General features: G+C 35.5%; 1 protein-coding gene across 1 annotated transcript; it reads left to right on the plus strand.

Annotated features, from left to right (window-relative positions):
- Positions 1 to 784: 784 nt before the first annotated feature.
- LOC128990968 (serine/threonine-protein phosphatase 2A catalytic subunit alpha isoform) lies at positions 785 to 18,697 on the plus strand. The gene is made up of 6 exons (XM_054413653.1): positions 785 to 1,045; positions 8,943 to 9,152; positions 12,317 to 12,580; positions 14,122 to 14,294; positions 16,227 to 16,334; positions 17,628 to 18,697. The coding sequence occupies exons 1-6, from the start codon at positions 944 to 946 to the stop codon at positions 17,698 to 17,700; spliced, it is 930 nt and encodes a 309-aa protein (XP_054269628.1). The 5' UTR covers positions 785 to 943; the 3' UTR covers positions 17,701 to 18,697.
- Positions 18,698 to 19,028: the final 331 nt, after the last annotated feature.

Genomic DNA, 19,028 nt, shown 5'->3' on the forward strand with positions numbered 1-19,028 from the left:
CGCCCGCCTGTTAAGGGATGGATCGGTGATCTTTATTAAGAACAGGACATAGGACTCAATATTGAACGTTGGGGGATGCCCAATGACATGACCAATGCATGTAATTGTTATTTTTGGTTAAATAAATGAGTTATTGAGTTATGCCATATGGCGCTGGCACATTTCCTTGATGCTAAAGGAAGCTCCATGTAGTGAAACAATTTGTTTCCTGTTTTCCAAATAGTTAGCTAGTGATTCGTGGACGACTCCTCCAGTCCAGTGATGCCTTACTTGACGTGCTTTGTCAAGGAGGATATCATGGCGTTGAACGCCTTGCTTAGATCACAAAGACTGAGATTGACAGAATCAATAGATTCAAATCAAATGCGTCGGAGATATCCTTGACTAGGTTAAAGAGTACAGAGGTTGTGGACTCCTTAGGTGATAACAAATTCAAAGATAAATCAAGACAAAATTACAGGTGGTCGTGGACAAAATCCACTCCGGTCATAAATGATATTAATTTGTATGCTTTTATAATAATACATTTTTAAGGGAATATGTTTTATCAATGGTAGCCTATTACTCAAAATTATTATATTTTTAATGCAGTCATCATTCCAACACCAGCCAAGATCATAGCCTTTTATCTTTATACAAATATGCTTCATTCCATAATCTATGTTCATACAGTATACAGCATAATAGCAATTTTTTTGTTTAAAACAAAATTTCCTTACGGCTACACTGCATGTTAGAGCAATGACGTCATTCATACCAACAAATTAGGTGAAGAGAAGGGAGCGACGAACATTTTTCTCCGCCATTTTGTCACTAATGTTCCAGATGAATCGGAAAATCGTCTAGTGTTTTGTCTAGTTTTAACTTTATGAAAAGGTTTACTGTGTTCTTAAAGATCTATTATTGTACCGTTACACTAGCCTAATCTAATTTAGCATTTAATATGGAAGAGAAGGCATCTTTAAAAGAGTTAGATCAGTGGATAGAGCAACTGAACGAGTGCAAGCAGCTTACCGAGAGTCAAGTGAAAACGCTTTGCGACAAGGTAAGACCCAACTGTCATTTATTTATAAATACCGGTTGCGAATTCAATCATTCAACTATGTAGGGATTTATTTGTTGACGCCAATGAATTTAAAGTGAACCTTTTAGCATAACTAACTTAGGCCTAGGTTTTCCTGTGTACTAGACTAATGTCTTTACTAAGGCTCTGACTAAATTGACTAGGCCTACTTCTACTGTAAGTATTTTAGACCTAGGCCTAGACCCAGCTGGTTTTATACAACATATTTATTAATAAAAATCTGCTGACTTTCTGGGGGCGGGACTAAGTTGTCAAGTTTGGAAAACCGACACAATCGGTCTGTCAAACTTAAAATTGGAGGGCTAACTTATTTTAGGCTAAGTTAGCTAGCCTGAGGTCTCTTCCTCAGACAATTATGAAACTAGGTTTACATTGACCTTTGGCACAAATACGAATAAGTTACGAGACATTTATGCTAAGTTAACCCTCCCAGTGTTACTTGACGAAAATTCGACAAGCAGCACACTTTGTGTAGTGTTACTTGTCGATTTTTCGACACGCAGACATCGTTTACGGCGAAGGCTCTATGACTGACTGAATCGGATTGAACTGGATCGAGTTAGGTATCGTTCTTTCCGTAATATTCTAAGCTTTCTGCAGAGGTCTGTCTCTAAGCGCTATTCATTTTAGTTCCGAAAATATTGTAGCAGACAGCTGACGCTGCTGACGTGCGTGTATTTGTAAACAGCTAGGTTACCCTCGGACCGATGACTGATGTGTTTTATTACGTTTATCATTGTTTTAGTGTTAAAAATCAAAAGTAGTGATATACGTGGTGCATTATAAGAAGATTTAAGTGGTTTTGAAGTGCTGGTTGATGATCCTGAAGAAGTAGGTAGTGATATTGATGTAAATTATCAGCCAGATTCCTAGCTATGGTTAGGCTATGCATTCTTAGCTAAACGCTATGTACTGAAATCAGTTTTTTGCCCATAACTTATTTATTTGCAAATCTACTTCCTTATATTATTATATATTTGTAATCCTCATAAAATTTAGAACAAAGTGGCTATTTTCAAATATTTATAGGCCTATAATTTATACAATTTCATTGAGCGCGAACTTATTTTTTTTTTTGAAAATTTTCGAAATTATATTTTTTTACCTAAAAAAATTTTTTTTTTTAAATGTTCCTTATGTTTTATATATAATATTGAAGCCCATGATTTTCCAAACAAAATGGTATATAGAACATTAGAATTAACATTGTTTTAAGCTTCTCAGATCCGTTTTAATAAAACCTTGCAAATGCGTCAAAAATAGGTGGACATTAAGGCCTAAACTATGGACACTTGGAGGGTTAACCCGGCGGAGTTTGAGTCCAGACTGGGCTGGACTGTTTTCTTAACTGATCAGTTAGGGCCTATTATTTATCATAAGTCATTTTCTGGTAATCAATATGATAACTTACCCTTCGTATGAAGAAAGAAAACCGTCCTTTTATAGCCTGATGATGGTGCCACACAGGCACCGAAACCAGTTGTGTTTTACAACTTTGAATTGCCTGGTAAGGTACCAAATACCGGAAGGTTAAGGTTAGGTTATGAATTCATCTGTAATAACTTATATAAGTTATTCATAGGTATGTAATTTAGTAAGCCTTATTTGTTGTTATTAAAACGATTGCTGATATTTCCTGATTTAATTTTCAGCGTTTGGAGTCAATAATAATTATATATATATTACCAGAAATTGTGTTTTATTCAACCAATACCTAATAACTTTTTTTGAAACTGCCTAATACCGGATTCAAATTTCCTAATACCGGATTTTTGCCGCGGCCTAATACCGGACGGCAATCCCGCCGGCGCTCGAAAACGTATTGAAAAGCAATTTTTATTTAAGCTTAGCACATTAAAAATAACAAGTGGGTTGAGTTAAATCACGGTTGTGAAGGGGATGATCTCACTAGGTCAGCTGGTATTGGTTAGGCATTCCCTGGACTGTGAGTCATGGGGTGAGTTGACCTTTGGTATGTTTTTTTGCATATTTCAATATAATCAAGGACAGTGTCATGAAATTTTGATAAATTGTTATTTGAAAAAATGAATTAATTTAGTGACTAAAATAGATATAAGAAAAATAGTTAGGTATAGTTTTTGAACAGGTGGACTGTATTTTGTTTAATTTACATTTATGAATCACTTACTGTTCTTGGTAAAATAAATCTTCTTAAATAAATAACTTTTCTTCTTGAAGTTGAATAAAACTGACTTTAATAATAATAATTTTCTTGAATTTAGTTTTTGATTCCAATACTTTTTTTCATGCATCTTCATTCAGGTCATTCTCATTCTATCTTCCTTTGTTTATCTTCATCACAGTCACATTCACATGTTTTTTAAATATTTAATTGTTGTACATTTAAATTTGAGTAGTTAAACTGCTTGCATTTACAGTGTTGCCAATTTTAATAATGAAATATTCTTTTTAGATTCAATGTGATAGGCTATAATATAATAACATATGATAATTAGTAATATCGAAATGAATTGTAATTTAAACTAATAATAATAAATTGTAGGCTAAACCTAAACATTGGTTAATGAATTTTGATTGACTTATTTGGAATAATTTAAATATGAATGAAATAAAGAAAACTAATAAATACTTAACAGACATAATGATGTCATGGTTATACAGGGTGAGTTTCTACTGAGCGTGTTAACTTCGCCAGTAGGATCTACTCACTAATAGGAACAAAAAAGGTCCCCTAAACCCATGTCCGGTTTTCAACCGTGTGGCTGTAATAGGGAATTTTGTGTTTTTATTATTTTAGGCTAGGCCTATTAGACTTTGCTCCACAATTTATGTAATAAAAACTTAACCAATTACTTTAGAGTTATAGTTGAAATCTTTGGATAGAATATTAAATTTGCAATAAATAAAAGGTTTAAGTTAATTCAACAGTTACCATTACATAGTCCATGTTATATCCTAAATAAAGTAAAAATTGCATTAAATTAATTAGTTACGATAATTTTCATGGGCCCACTTTGATACATAAACCTGCATCTATGCAATGTTGAAATGCGTAAAAAACTTGGCCATTTAGTAGGTAATCTTTCAAATAAAATGCTATTATAATACTATTATTGATATAAACCAGTGAGAAATTACTACTTAATAAACTACGATAAAACATGGTTTACAGATTTCGTTTTTGCACAGTTTTTACTGTTAATAATATAATTATTGTATAGCCTACTCCCATGTTGTATTATATTGAAGAATCTGATAAAATTTGTACATTATTTTAACTTTTAAATATCTCTTATATTAATACGTGAGGGCTGTTTTTTGTGAACAAAACTCCTCCTTTATTTCTTGGCCGATTTTAACGTTTTTGGTGTCAAATAATTCGTCTCAATTCGTAGTTTTGCATAAAGGTTTTAGAATTTTAAAACTCTTGCCCTTAAGGGCACGAGACGCTCTCAAAGGTCGCATTTTCCTCCATAAGAATTACATTGAAAACCAATTTAAAAACAAAAACAGCTGTATATAAAATGAAACTCACCAGTTTTTTCGGAGTAAATATTGATGTTTGTAATATTTAGGAGGTTATAGACAAATCTAAACAGTGAATCAGTTTTGTTGGAAGAACAGACAATTTCTTGAGTTTAGGAGAAATATTGAAAACAGGAGGAGGAGACAATTAATAGGAAATCTTGTGCGTATGAGAAGAGTAGAGGAGAGGCCTGGTCTCACAGTAAGGAATCCAGGTACACAATCACTTGGGGAGATGAATCATTTTTGCCAGTTATGCTAAGCAACTTATTTTGAAAGTAAAAAATAACCATGAAGAATATACTCATCATGTTGTCACAGTGGTAAAGTAAACCTACCTCAAGTCAGATCAAATAAATACATGCAAGAAATGTTTACTGGTAACAGCTTTAAGTCGGGAAACATTTGGGATCATCTTCAAATGGTCCAAAGTCGTTTGGTCCACAGTTTATATTGCCGTTCGTTTGGTCCAAAATCGTTTGGTCCAACAGTTAAAAACTCGTTCGTTTGGTCCAAAATCGTTTTATCCAATTTCATTTGGTCCAAAGTCGTTTGGTCCACAGTTTATATTGCCGTTCGTTTGGTCCAAAATCGTTTGGTCCAACAGTTAAAAACTCGTTCGTTTGGTCCAAAATCGTTTGGTCCAACAGTTAAAAACACGTTCGTTTGGTCCAAAATCGTTTGGTCCAAAAGTACAGGCCAAACTAGAAGTAAAATGTTGCATTGTAGAGTAAACTTATGAAATATACTGTACGTTTATATTGCCGTTCATTTGGTCCAAAATCGTTTGGTCCAACAGTTGTAAAACAGTTCGTTTGGTCCAAAATCGTTTGGTCCAAAGTATAAACTATTGCGTCCCTCACATTGAAGGCGTTCAAATATCCGTCGTCGTATACAATAATAATATTAATACAATTTTTGCTTTAAACATGTTGAGTTTCTATGTTTTTAACGTTAAAGACGCCATGTTTTGTTGTATTCAAACCACTAAAGCGTACATAAACAAACTTAAAGCTCAATAGTGTATCATACGGTTGGAAATCTTATAAATTAACAGTTTTTATCACATTTGGCGACCTTCTAATATACAGAGTGTTCAGTGGACCAACGTGTTTTAAATGTTTATCATACACCTTAATTTGTATTGTTGTACCGGTACCTATTTACAATGGAGTGTTTACTATTGATCATGGTTGTCTATAATTCTTAATCAAAAGGTTAAAATAGAACATGAAAATTACATTAATTAGCCTACTCATATTTTCTGGACGTCCACAATTTCCTGGTAAAAATTTTGTCTTACAGAATTATATATAAGGATCTTATTTTCTTATTTTAAAATTGATGTTCTTCTGTATAATATCATGTTTAGCAATATAACGTTCCATTACGAACAGTTATATAATCTTAATATTACAGTAACTCTTTCAATCATTTCTTATTGCATTATGTTATATCTATTGTACTGGTTGGTGTCTGCCTTTTTGACTACTTTTGCCGATATTTTGTCTTATTATTCAATACTGACAGATCATCACGAGATTATTGTTATACATGTGTATTTAATCATTGGACAATTTCCCATTAGGCTATGTAATACGATACAGAATAATAAAAGTGCAGAAGGCTTTTACAGTCTATGAAAATGAATGTTAAATAGGCTACTTTTATTTATCATAGACATATCATTAAGGTACATCAATTATAGGTCTACTCTTTGTGATATGCGTAATTGTCTGAGACAAACATTCAGGCACGTTGCCCATATTTTTTTTTAATAATAGTGGTTTTCAGTAACTGGATAAAATTTTTAATAATTTTATGAATAAATGCATGATAAGTTATAGAAAGTTATTAATCCTAAATTCCAGTTTATTACATACTTTTAGAGAGTTTACTTTGATGCATTCATTCAGCTTAGTGAAAGAATACACAATGGAGTCAGTGAATGTTATTCAACTAAAGAAGTGATGCGCATGTTTACTGGCGCTACTCAGCAACAAAAATTATTGATCTCTCAAAGTTACTTACCCAGATGGTGACATCAAAAAGGCCCAAACTCCATACTATAAACAGTTTCTCAGACCAAAGTCAATTTAATGCGCTTGAATTGTGGCATTTATTAATTCGGCTTATATTTCTCGTAACCAACAGATTGTTCATCTGCAGAAGAAGCTCATTGAGTTCTTATCGTGTCTAATAACATCCAAACACAGAAACCTTAAATTACAGTAGTACCTATATCTTGACAGATGGTTTGCAGTAGCATCTGAGCCAGTAGAGCCACTGGGGCGGAGCCCGAAAGGATTTTTGGGATAATAATATGCTTTAATATTAATCGGGAATGTGAGCTATTATCATGCCAAATTTAAGCCCAATCCGTCCAGTAGTTTATGCGTGATTGAGCAACACACACACACACACACAAACTCACAAACTTTTAGATTTATAATATTAGTAAGATTAAAAAATAAACCATCTGTTTAACATTAAATGCAAACTCAAAGCAAAGTCAATATTTATCCACAAATCTAGGGAATTAAAACGCGTTGTTTTAAGATTGACTGGGGATAAAAAGTAAACATTACACAAACACATTATATATAAATAAATATATGTATATGTACGTGTTTAGAAATGCAAACATATATATTATTTAGAAACATATCACAAAACAACAAATAATAGGCCTCGGAAGGCAGGCGGTTGGGTTGACGACGTGACGGCGATTATTTGAACGCCTTCTATGTGAGGGACGCAATAGTTCATACTTTTGGACCAAACGAACTCGTAATAGAGTGTTGAATAAAACGACCCGATCGAATGGTCCACAGTGAAACGTACAGTCTATTTCATAAGTTTACTCCACAATACACAATTGTAATTCTGGTTTTGCCTGTACTTTTGGACCAAACGATTTTGGACCAAACGAACTGTTTTAAAACTTGTGGACCAAACGATTTTGGACCAAACGAACTGTTTTAAAACTTGTGGACCAAACGATTTTGGACCAAACGAACTGTTTTACAACTTGTGGACCAAACGATTTTGGACCAAATGAAATACTCCCCAACTGGATCATAAAACGATTTTGGACCAAACGAACTGTTTTAAAACTTGTGGACCAAACGATTTTGGACCAAACGAACTGTTTTAAAACTTGTGGACCAAACGATTTTGGACCAAATGAAATACTCCCAACATTTGGTAGAAAACACTAAAAAATAAGGCCGGGTCCAAAAAATGCTAAAATATTTTTACAAGAAGCGTTTATTATTTCAAAGTGCTATTAAATAGTGTGAGTATTTCAATTAGTTACATAAGCATTTTGTCGGGTCTTTTAAACTCATCGAAAATTATGACTGTTATTACTGTAGTTTTAAAATAACTTCTGTATAATACCGGTACTTGACAATCGCTCGATTTCGAGCAACAGGTACACTAGTTTATTAAAATTAACTGAATTAATAAAGTGTATAAACTCAAGCTTTTTCGCATTTTCAAAGCTGTAGTTTGATTCTTAAATGCTGTATATTTAGTTTTTCCTTGTGCTTGATTAAGTCAGCTTTTATTGATTGGTCATATAGCTAGATAACTCAGCTGTTTGAACATAACTTACGTTGTTGAGTAATTTGCTGTTTTAACTTTGTATTTCCAAGTCAGTTAAGAGTTTTTCAACATTTATTAAACTATGGAGCCTTTTACCAAGCAAGAGTATGCCAACATGATGAATACAGTATTATTAACAGTAAAAGCTGTGTCAAAACAAAATCTGTAAACCATGTTTTATTGCAGTTTAACTTATTAGTACCTAATTTCTCACTGGTTATATCAATAATAGTATTGAATATCATTTGAAAGATTATTAAATGGCCAAGTTTTATATGCATTTCAACATTGCATGCATAGATGTAGGTTTATGTATAAAAGTGGGCTCAGGGAAAATCCCTTGTTTAGGTACCGAGCTGTAAAAGTTGTATCATTCATTACTTTGTAGGCTAGGCCATGCTTAGGTTTCCCATCTTCTGTTTTACCTTTATAACAACAAAAACCTTGTTGTAGAATTAAATCCATTCAACAATAGTCCAATTGGGCATATTGTTAAGATTTATTTGGGGAAATTGATGTAACACTAGATTTTACCACTGGAGTTGTACATCAAAGTTCTGCCCATTTTATAAACTCTGAGACTACAGCTTTAGATCATTTTTATTGTACAGCCTAAAAGGCCTAACTTATACGTTAAAGTTCCTTAAGCCTATGACCTAACAAAACTTGTACAGTTGTATGTATTTTCATTAGCTTGGTTGCCTAAATGCTTTCTTAAAACAATTAATTTGTCTTTTTTCAGGCCAAAGAAATATTAGCAAAAGAATCAAATGTCCAAGAGGTGAAATGCCCCGTGACGGTGTGTGGAGACGTCCATGGTCAGTTTCATGATCTAATGGAATTGTTTCGGATAGGAGGGAAATCCCCAGACACAAATTATCTATTCATGGGAGATTATGTGGACAGAGGATACTATTCTGTTGAAACTGTCACCCTACTAGTTGCACTCAAGGTAAGAATTAGTTTATTCTTAGTTACCGGTACTGTAGAAGTTAAGGAAAGGCCAATTGGCTGATTATGATTATTATGTACAAGGATAGGGATCAGCTAACTTACCTGGTAGACAGAGCCCAGATTAGCCTTGATAACACACATAAAGCATATAATGTACAACACAGAAAACTTAATATTTTGTCGCAATTAGGGACATCAACAAAAGGGAGAAGAAATAAGACAGCTAGCTGATTCCTATCTTTATTCTTAGTTATAGTTTTTTGTCATATTGTGTGTGAATGAAAAATACATTTGCCGAACATTATAGACTTCATAATTTTTGTGTTGAATTTTATAATGGTCGTATGACCTTAAGTTACAATATAAATCTTTGACATAATAAAATAAAAGTAGTTTTAATGATTTATGGGGCTGAAGTCAAATCCAGATTCTTTTTTAACTCATTACATCCAAACCAGTACAATATACTTACGAGGCTTGTCCAGAAAGTAAGTAGGCCTACCATTTTGGAAAAAAACATAGGTATGGATGATTTTTTTTTTAACAAAATGTATTTCTAGGCTAAGAGGAAGAGGATCGGATATATTAAACTATTTTTCTACATAGTTGCCACCAATGTTTAGACATTTGTCGTAGCGAAGAACCAACTTTTCTCCTATACCCTCTTCACAGAAAGTTTCCGCCATTGAAGAGAAACATTCCAGTAAGCATTTTCGGAACCCAGCGGGAACATATCTTGCGATAATTCAAGCGATTAACCACAATATAACTACAAACGATTAATGAAATGATTTCATTAATATTAGAGATTTTGATATTTGTGGGAATTCATCTGAAAGAATCATTATGGTGAAACATCTGTTTTCACGAATTTATTCATTCACTTTTTCAACCAATTCCTGACTCAACACATGGGTGCCCGCTGCAATCCTCGTTATGAACATTGGTTCGCCATTCCATCACTGATAATTTTTTTCTCCATAAACTTCTCTAAGTAGGCGATGAATTTCAGCAGGGTTCACGTTCCTTGTGTTCAAAAACCGTATTACAGAACGCACTTCACAGTCCGCGGGATCAGAAATTGTTTAAAACATTTTGAGTGCACACTAACTAATGTAAACACAACACAATTTTGCCGTTGTTGAGTCAGCTGTTCAACAATGAACCAAGGTGACTAGTGCGCATGCGCGTAACATCGTTGTTTCCTTTGGTTGGCCCAAGTGATGTGCCTTAATAATTAGTACATGGTGTCTACTCTCCGGGAAAACCGGGAAAACTCCGGGAATTGTATCTTACCTTGAAATGTCCTGGAAAACTCCAGGAATCCACCCAAACCTCCGGGAATCCACAGCCCGGTCATCGGAATCGTCGGCTAACCAAACACTGCCGCTTTTGTTGCCGAAATCGCGGGAGACAATTATCGGTGTCGCCGAAACGGCAAGATATCCTCACGGGTATTGGCACGATCGCGGGAGACGATTATCGGTGTCGCCGAAACCGCAGGATATGCTCACAGGTATTGCCGCGATCGTGGGAGACGATTATCGGTGTTGCCGAAACCGCGAGATATGGTCACGGGTATTGGCATGATCGCGGGAGACGATTATCGGTGTCGCCGATACCGCAAGATATTCTCACGGGTATTGCCGCGATCGTGGGAGACGATTTTCGGTGTTGCCGAAACCGCGAGATATGGTCACGGGTATTGGCATGATCGCGGGAGACGATTATCGGTGTCGCCGATACCGCAAGATATTCTCACGGGTATTGCCGCGATCGTGGGAGACGCTTTTCGGTGTTGCCGAAACCGCGAGATATGGTCACGGGTATTGGCACGATCGCGGGAGACGATAATCGGTGTCGCCGAAACCGCAAGATATTCTCACGGGTATTGCCGCGATCGTGGGAGACGATTATCGGTGTCGCCGAAAACCGCGAGATATGGTCACGGGTATTGGCACGATTGCGGGAGACGATAATCGGTGTCGCCGAAACCGCAAGATATTCTCACGGGTATTGCCGCGATCGTGGGAGACGATTATCGGTGTCGCCGAAACCGCGAGATATGGTCACGGGTATTGGCACGATCGTGGGAGACGATTATCGGTGTTGCCGAAACCGCAAGATATGGTCACGGGTATTGGCACGATCGCGGGAGACGATTATCGGTGTCGCCGAAACCGCAGGATATGCTCACGGGTATTGCCGCGATCGCGGGAGACGATTATCGGCGTTGCCGAAACCGCAGGATATGCTCACGGGTATTGCCGCGATCGTGGGAGACGATTATCGGTGTCGCCGAAACCGCAGGATATGCTCACGGGTATTGCCGCGATCGTGGGAGACGATTATCGGTGTTGCCGAAACCGCAGGATATGCTCACGGGTATTGCCGCGATCGCGGGAGACGATTATCGGTGTCGCTGAAATCATAAAATATGCAAACCTATTTTGCCGCGATCGATTGCCTGTGTTGACGAGACTGCAAGATATGCTCACCGGTATTCCCACGATCGCAGGAGATGATAGCTGGTGTCGCCTTACCTACTAGTTATACTGTTTTATTATGTTGTATAAAATATTTTCTTTGGAAAAGTTTTGTTTTAAATTAAAATAATCATAATAGTAATAATAAATTATTATTAGCGGGTTGCGATTAGTTGAACGGGTTCCGATAGTAGCTCTTAAAATTCAGGAATTTGTCTTGAATTCTCCTGGAAAACTCCTTGAATTTTTCAAACCAGGTTTAGTAGACACCATGTAGTAAATTATTTAAGTAAGTAAAAGGGTTGGTGCTAAGCAAGTGCTATTCGGAAATGTTTCTACTTTTCAAAATAACACTCGTCATTAATAGGCTATCAATAAACTACCTATAAAAATAAATTATCAAACAATCTTAAAAAAAATTATAACAAACATCAAAGTAGCCTACCTACTTTAATTATCGTTTCCAGAATTTGCAATACTACAATATTGCTAACCTTATGATTAGTGTCTTAAGAGTATATTATGTAGTACACGTTTGATCGCCAAAATATCTAAACAAGATGGCTTTTAATAAATGATCCTGGCTACAGAAACAGTTGGTCTTGTGACATTTACAATTTCACACCTGCGCCAAATAAATAAGACCCCAGTGACTCAGATACGTTTCTTGTTGCAGGTTCGGTACAGGGAAAGAATCACAATCCTCAGAGGTAACCATGAATCCAGGCAGATCACCCAAGTCTACGGTTTCTACGATGAATGCCTGAGGAAGTATGGTAATGCAAATGTGTGGAAATTCTTCACAGATTTGTTTGACTATCTACCTTTGACGGCTTTGGTTGATGGACAGATCTTTTGTCTGCACGGTGGACTGTCCCCATCAATCGACACCTTAGATCATATAAGAGCTTTGGATCGCCTGCAAGAAGTTCCTCACGAGGTATGCAGGATGGTTCAATGATCTATCAAAAGGTCACCATTTTGGTCAGTTAGTTTGATTTAAGGAATTGTAATTTTAGATTTTCTGCACTCATCAAGCTCCTTTAAGTTTGTGTGTTATTATTCAATTAGTAGCTATTTCATATTAGTTTAGCAAAATGTAGGCCCCTTAACTCACTATAAGTTATATAAGTCCTGAACAAATAGATGCTAATTCCTTCATTCAATCTCATTACCAATAGAAAGTAAATTCTGAATAAACTTCTCAAGTTAAGGTAATTTGACTCATAGAAAACAAACTAGTGTTACTCATAACCACAAATCTGAGCCGCCTACGTTATTTAATATAGTGAGGGACTGGCGCGCGCGGCGGACTATGTTAAAAGACGTGGCATTCCTAACTCGGAGTATTGATCCAGTGTGAGCTCAGCCTCGCACGGGGAATGTTGTCACTTGCCGCTTGTGCCAGTTTTATACTTCAATCCAGTATAATTTGTTTTTCAATTAGACAATATCATCGATGGTGGGGACTGTTCCAAATTTAGTGTATTGTAGGGATTTGTCTTGGATTTAATGAAATTGAATATAATCACGACAATTACTGTAGTGTATAGTTGTGGAAGGCTGAACCTAACTTCAAAATTGTGCTTGCTACCTTTTTTGAGGTATTTTATGATGGGGTATCCAGGCTTTTCGTCCCTGCTTTTTCCCACCATGTGCCAATACTGAGGGCCTACTAGGGGTTTTTTATGCTGCTATCTGTTGGGTTCATGTAAAACTACGTCCACAACAACTGGAACACAGTACATGCTACGACATGCCTCTCCTTTGGATTAAACTAATTTTAAACGTTTTACGCACATTCAACCCTGTAGCCACCGGCCGCGGCTGGCCATCGCGCAACTATACTAAACGTGTTAAGGTTTGATGCTGCAGCTATTTTTTTAGAAACTTGGATGAGTTAAGGCTGTATGTTTCCATGTATAAATTTCAATAGCCTACATTGAGTTCATTCTCATTTAGGTAGATAGCAATCTTTTATATTTAGTATTGCCCCCAGCATTGATTTATGACAAATTAATTAGGTTTACATTCCTTGCGTCGTCAATCCTATTGTAATCTCGGGCGACTAGTTTCGAAACAGTTGTTTAATTTTCAAGCCCTTGTCGTTTACATAAAATTATTTGAACCTAATGTAGTCAATATACGCAAATTTAAGATTCAAGATACATGGATACATTGGTTTAACATAGCAAAATGTGCGGCCAGCCATAACGCGCATGTCGACGGACACGACTCATAGGTTACATCTATGAGTTGTTTGCACCTATGATCTTGTTAGTATTTTCATGATTCCGGTTTGTTTTTATTCATATCAAAGCCTGTTTATTTTTTATTTTATTTGTTCAATATTAACTTGACAATGCCTTTTATTTCGTATTTCTGCAAGGGGCAGCTCCATTTTGATATTTGTCCTAGATCTTATTCACTATTAATTGTATTTTGTGTTCTCTTGACTTACACATGACATGTTGGTGCTAGGGGCCCATGTGTGATCTTCTGTGGTCGGACCCTGATGACAGAGGAGGGTGGGGCATCTCTCCCCGAGGCGCTGGCTACACATTCGGACAAGACATCTCGGAAACATTCAACCACTCCAACGGCCTCACACTGGTGTCCAGAGCACATCAACTCGTGATGGAAGGATACAATTGGTGAGTCCATGGTTGTAACCTACAGTAAAACCTTGTGTACAGTACATGGCCCTCAATTACAAGTGTTTTAGATCCCTTGAAAACGCCATAACATATGATGTTAAATCAACCGCTATACCTCTGTATACGACTGTATCTCACCAAAACAACCTCAATAAAAACAAGTCATTTTGAAAAGTCATAATTGAGAAGTTACTCCACTCTTTACGTAACTGAGTTGAAGAGTTCCGCCGCCGAGAATTCCCCAGTAAAACTAAGTCTAAACTAGGGATGTGTCAATTGTACATACCAATTTTCAATACCACCGATACTTGGCCGTTAGTATCGGTATCAAGAATTGATCATCAAAAGTCGATACCTAAGTGAGATCGGAAAATTACCGCTATTACCGCGAACGTGCAAGACGATGACAACGACTAAATCCCTATAATTTAAGGTACATACCTTCACGTCCACAGTTCATAAATGAATGGTCAAACCCACTACATGTTTCGCCTATACATAGGCATTGTCAAGTGGTCCTTCAAGAACGTTTCGTCCATTGTAGACTCGTCAAAAAACATTTAAATAAATACACAAAACACGATACATTGTACAAAACATTTAACACTTAGTAGGCCTACTATTTACCGGTCACGGTACGGAGGCAGACTGGCTGGAATTACGTAACCCCGACCCCTTCTCCGTTCGTAATTCCAGCCAGTCTGCCTCCGTACCGCGACCGGTAAATAGTAGGCCTACTAAGTGTTAAATGTTTCGTACAATGTATCGTGTTTTGTGTATTTATTTAAATGTTTTTTGACGAGTCTACAATGGACGAAACGTTCTTGAAGGACCACTTGACAATGCCTATGTATAGGCGAAACATGTAGTGGGTTTGACCATTCATTTATGAACTGTTGACGTGAAGGTATGTACCTTAAATTATAGTCTAATCAACAGTTCAGGGGCTACATAATGAATTTTAATTTTGACTAAATCCCCTTAACACACTTTTTCTACTGTATTTAATTTTCTTCTAAAAGAGTAAACAATAGAAAAACTATTTTTTAGGCTTATTTATGAATGACATTGTTAGTTTTTTTTACATTTAAGTGAAAGTGTGTTTTACAATTGAATTTTTATGATCATAATATGAGTCATAAATGTGGAAATCAACTGTCCTATCACCATTGCATTATTTTTATGAATACATAGCTCAGTTGTTACATTTAATTAATACTGTAGATAGCCTCTATCATATTATTAATGAAGAATCCCCTACCAGTTTGTTTTGTTTAACAGAAATGTCAACTGGTATTTACACAAGCTTATAAGATAATAGGGCCTTATCTTAAGATTAGGTTGTGGGCTGTACAGTGTAATTTATGAAACTACTAGTAGGCTAAATGCTTCTTTACATTTATTTACACTTCACTTATTAAGTTGAGGCATGTTGAGGTTACTAAGTGTAAGTTCAGGGGAGGTTTGGTGGATTCACTGGACACAGCTGTTTGGTGGCTAAATAAACAGCTGATCTTAGTCACTCCTCACACTGCATTCATCTTCAGTTAAACATTTTACGTAGACAAAGTGTGATGCTGTCGACAATATGCTGACATTAATGCTGTGTGAAGTAGCGTGATGTAATTATTTGATACTAGGCTATGACTTATAAGAGTCGAGTTTTGTTTAAGGAAAGGCTCCGGGCCAAGATTTTGATTTGTAGAAAAAGGAGGATAGCAGCTAGTTTCTCTTGAAGAAGTCTAGGTAGGCTAAATAAAACATGATCTATTTGGCCTACCTCAAGGTAAGCTAGTTGCTATCCCTTTTCTTTTTATACAATTTATAAGACTAGAGTTACAAGTTACATTTATGTTTTTATTTATTTATTACTAGCTTTTACTCAAATATTTAGCACAAATTGTTAATTGTTGAATTTCATGTTTTTAGGTGTCATGACAGAAACGTGGTAACCATCTTCTCCGCCCCCAACTACTGTTACCGCTGTGGTAACCAAGCTGCTATCATGGAACTTGACGATGCTCTCAAATATTCATTGTAAGCTATCAAATATTTCTTGATATAGAAATATTTTAAAAAAATAAGGGACCTTTTTCGCTCTACACTACAACTTTATTTCAGGTTGAAATGTTTGAAGTATCTTTGAATCTCGTTTTGGGCTTGAATACTATAGTTCTACTAATTTTGGTGTGAGATTGATCAAATTTGGCTTGAAAGTGTAGGTTCATATAAACTTGGGTGAGTTTGCGAACTAGCATGATCGGGTCATGAAAACATGAGGTATTATGGGGTTTGTAATTTTCAAAAATTGTTTTTCCCCTTAGAATATGAAAGTGCCTAATTTCCATTAAAACCATTGTGTAGAGCTTAAAAATATAAATAATTTTGTCTATTGAAGTGTTGTACAATTAAAGGTAGCCTAACTGGAAAAAACTACATTTTATTTCTCACACTCTTTTTATGGAGAAAACCGTTGTGGTTTACTTGTTTATTGATATATATTGATCAAATTTGGCAAACTTATTTATTTCATCCTATACTATTAACGTTTGATCAAAAAGCCCTTTTTACCTTCTGTGCAGCAGCAAACCTAAGCACTCGTTAAATCTAATGTTACTAGGGAACCCGGCCGCATAGTATGAAACATAACATTGAGGAAAACTTTGTGAATAAATTAGAGTAACTGTAATAACTAGTAATATTCTTAGAGTTATTATAAAACTTGTTGAAAATTGATTTTTAATAAGCCTACCTTTTATGTTGTGAAGGTTCACATACATTAACTTCTCTCTTTTAATGAGTGCCAAATTAATGCTCTTCTTCAATTCATGTAAACATGTCTAAAATATGTTGAAACTAAGTTTTTCCAGCATGGAAAACTGGAGACAATTGTTTCTTCACTGATAATCTGTGTGAAGTCAATTCAAGTTGGGTAATTTTATTTCTTTGTTTAGAGACTCCCCTCCTTAGCCAACGGATTTTCTCTATAAGGGAATCCTGAAAAGTGGTGTGATATCAACCATTTAATGTGTACAATTTTTTGAGCTATACAACAAACTCTGGGTTACCAAGTGGACAGCTATTGATTGCATTATTTGTTCTTTCTCCTCTTTCCAAGGCTCCTTAATTGGAATTGAAAACCCTTTAAGTTATAATACCACTGCTCATTGAGAATACATGTTTTAGGCTACATGGAATGTTTTAGTAATGATCCTAATAATTCTACTTTTTTATATTATTTTTTATTGTAAAAATGTAATACAGCAATACAGCTGAAAGGTTGCAACAGTTGTAGTCTGTTGAGTTACAGTTGGTTTCCTCTTGTTTCAGCCTGCAGTTCGACCCAGCACCTCGCCGTGGAGAGCCCCATGTCACTCGCAGGACTCCCGACTACTTTCTTTAAACTATGCTATTATCGCCTGCATTCAAATTGTATATTAATAGTTCATTTAAAACCGATTACACATTTCTAATTCTAATGTAGATTATAGAAAACTGTACAGATTTTATGGTTTAGGTTTGTGTGTTTTAACCCGAAGCCAATATTCGCATAATGGACCTGCACTTTATTTAGCCGAGTAATATTACGGTATGTTGATGCAGGCTGCATTTTTGAGTGCTTTTAATATTATTTATGTGTTTACCCCGCCTTACCTTGTATGTCTATGTACGATATGTGTTTATATCAAACGAGTAATAAACTCTTCTCGGATAGAACAAAGTCGTAATTTCTGTACTAACAAGACAGGGAGTCGGAAGGCAACACATTTATTTCCCACTGCCACAAGACAGGTTTCGCTGTGTGAAGTGTGTTTGTAATGACTGAGCTGCTGTGAAACGAGTTTGAGCACACGTTAGTAAGATGCTGAAACTAGATTTTTTATATGACTTGTCCCTTAAAATGTTAATAGTTGCATTGTTTTTATCAAAAATATGGGTAACAGTTATAACAATTTATTTATTTTTTATATATTAGCATGTTTAATGATATTTTTATTATTGTGAAATACCTCAAATCAGTGCATTTGGTCGCGTTATTTTTAAAAGAGATTTATTTTATTCTAAAGTTGGCCAGTCAGGGTTGAAATTTAACCAATTATTTTGCACATCAAATCGTGCTGAGCATGCAGATGTTGTTAAATTTTGTTGACTATTTGTAGTCTGACCACGGAAACAAGGAGAGAAATATTCAGATATGCTATACTCACTATGTTTTTTGTTATTTTAACTATAATTTCTTTCTATCGAGTATTATTGATATCTGTGAACATATTTTTCAAACTCTTCTTTTCTCCAAGAAACCATGTACAAATAGTTTCTTTTAGTCATAGGAAATACTTAATTTGCTGTGAAATAAACATCATTTTATGATGAAAATAAATTATGATTATACACCAGTATTAATTGGATTTCGTTACTAACCCAGACAGTGATTGTTTTATCTAATAAATAGAACAATATGCAAAACCTTACCTTAAAGCATTTTTACCTTTTGCCTTTTAACCTTATACACTAGGTTTTCTCTCTAACATTGAACAAAACAGGGGGTTATAATTCATGAACTCTATGCGTGTTATATTGTGTTTTCCGTTTATTATTTATTTGTCAGAATTATTGTTTTTGGCTGAAAACGCAAATTAGTAACAAATCAGTTGCCAAATATGAATCGTCTTGATTTGATTGCTGGTTTGCAACCAATGTCTCAGAAAATCTTTTGTTTGTACATCATTA

The sequence above is a fragment of the Macrosteles quadrilineatus genome, unplaced genomic scaffold (assembly GCF_028750875.1).
Source record: "Macrosteles quadrilineatus isolate MER2022 unplaced genomic scaffold, UCM_ALF_1.0 Scaffold_3__2_contigs__length_128488019, whole genome shotgun sequence".
NCBI classification, from domain to species: domain Eukaryota; kingdom Metazoa; phylum Arthropoda; class Insecta; order Hemiptera; family Cicadellidae; genus Macrosteles; species Macrosteles quadrilineatus.

Bases quoted from the DNA above. Each gene is read 5' to 3' on its own strand.
- LOC128990968 (XM_054413653.1), top strand. From the start codon at position 944: ATGGAAGAGAAGGCATCTTTAAAAGAGTTAGATCAGTGGATAGAGCAA. The intron at 1,046-8,942 runs GTAAGACCCAAC...GTCTTTTTTCAG, and splicing joins TGAAAACGCTTTGCGACAAG to GCCAAAGAAATATTAGCAAA. The intron at 12,581-14,121 runs GTATGCAGGATG...TGTTGGTGCTAG, and splicing joins TGCAAGAAGTTCCTCACGAG to GGGCCCATGTGTGATCTTCT.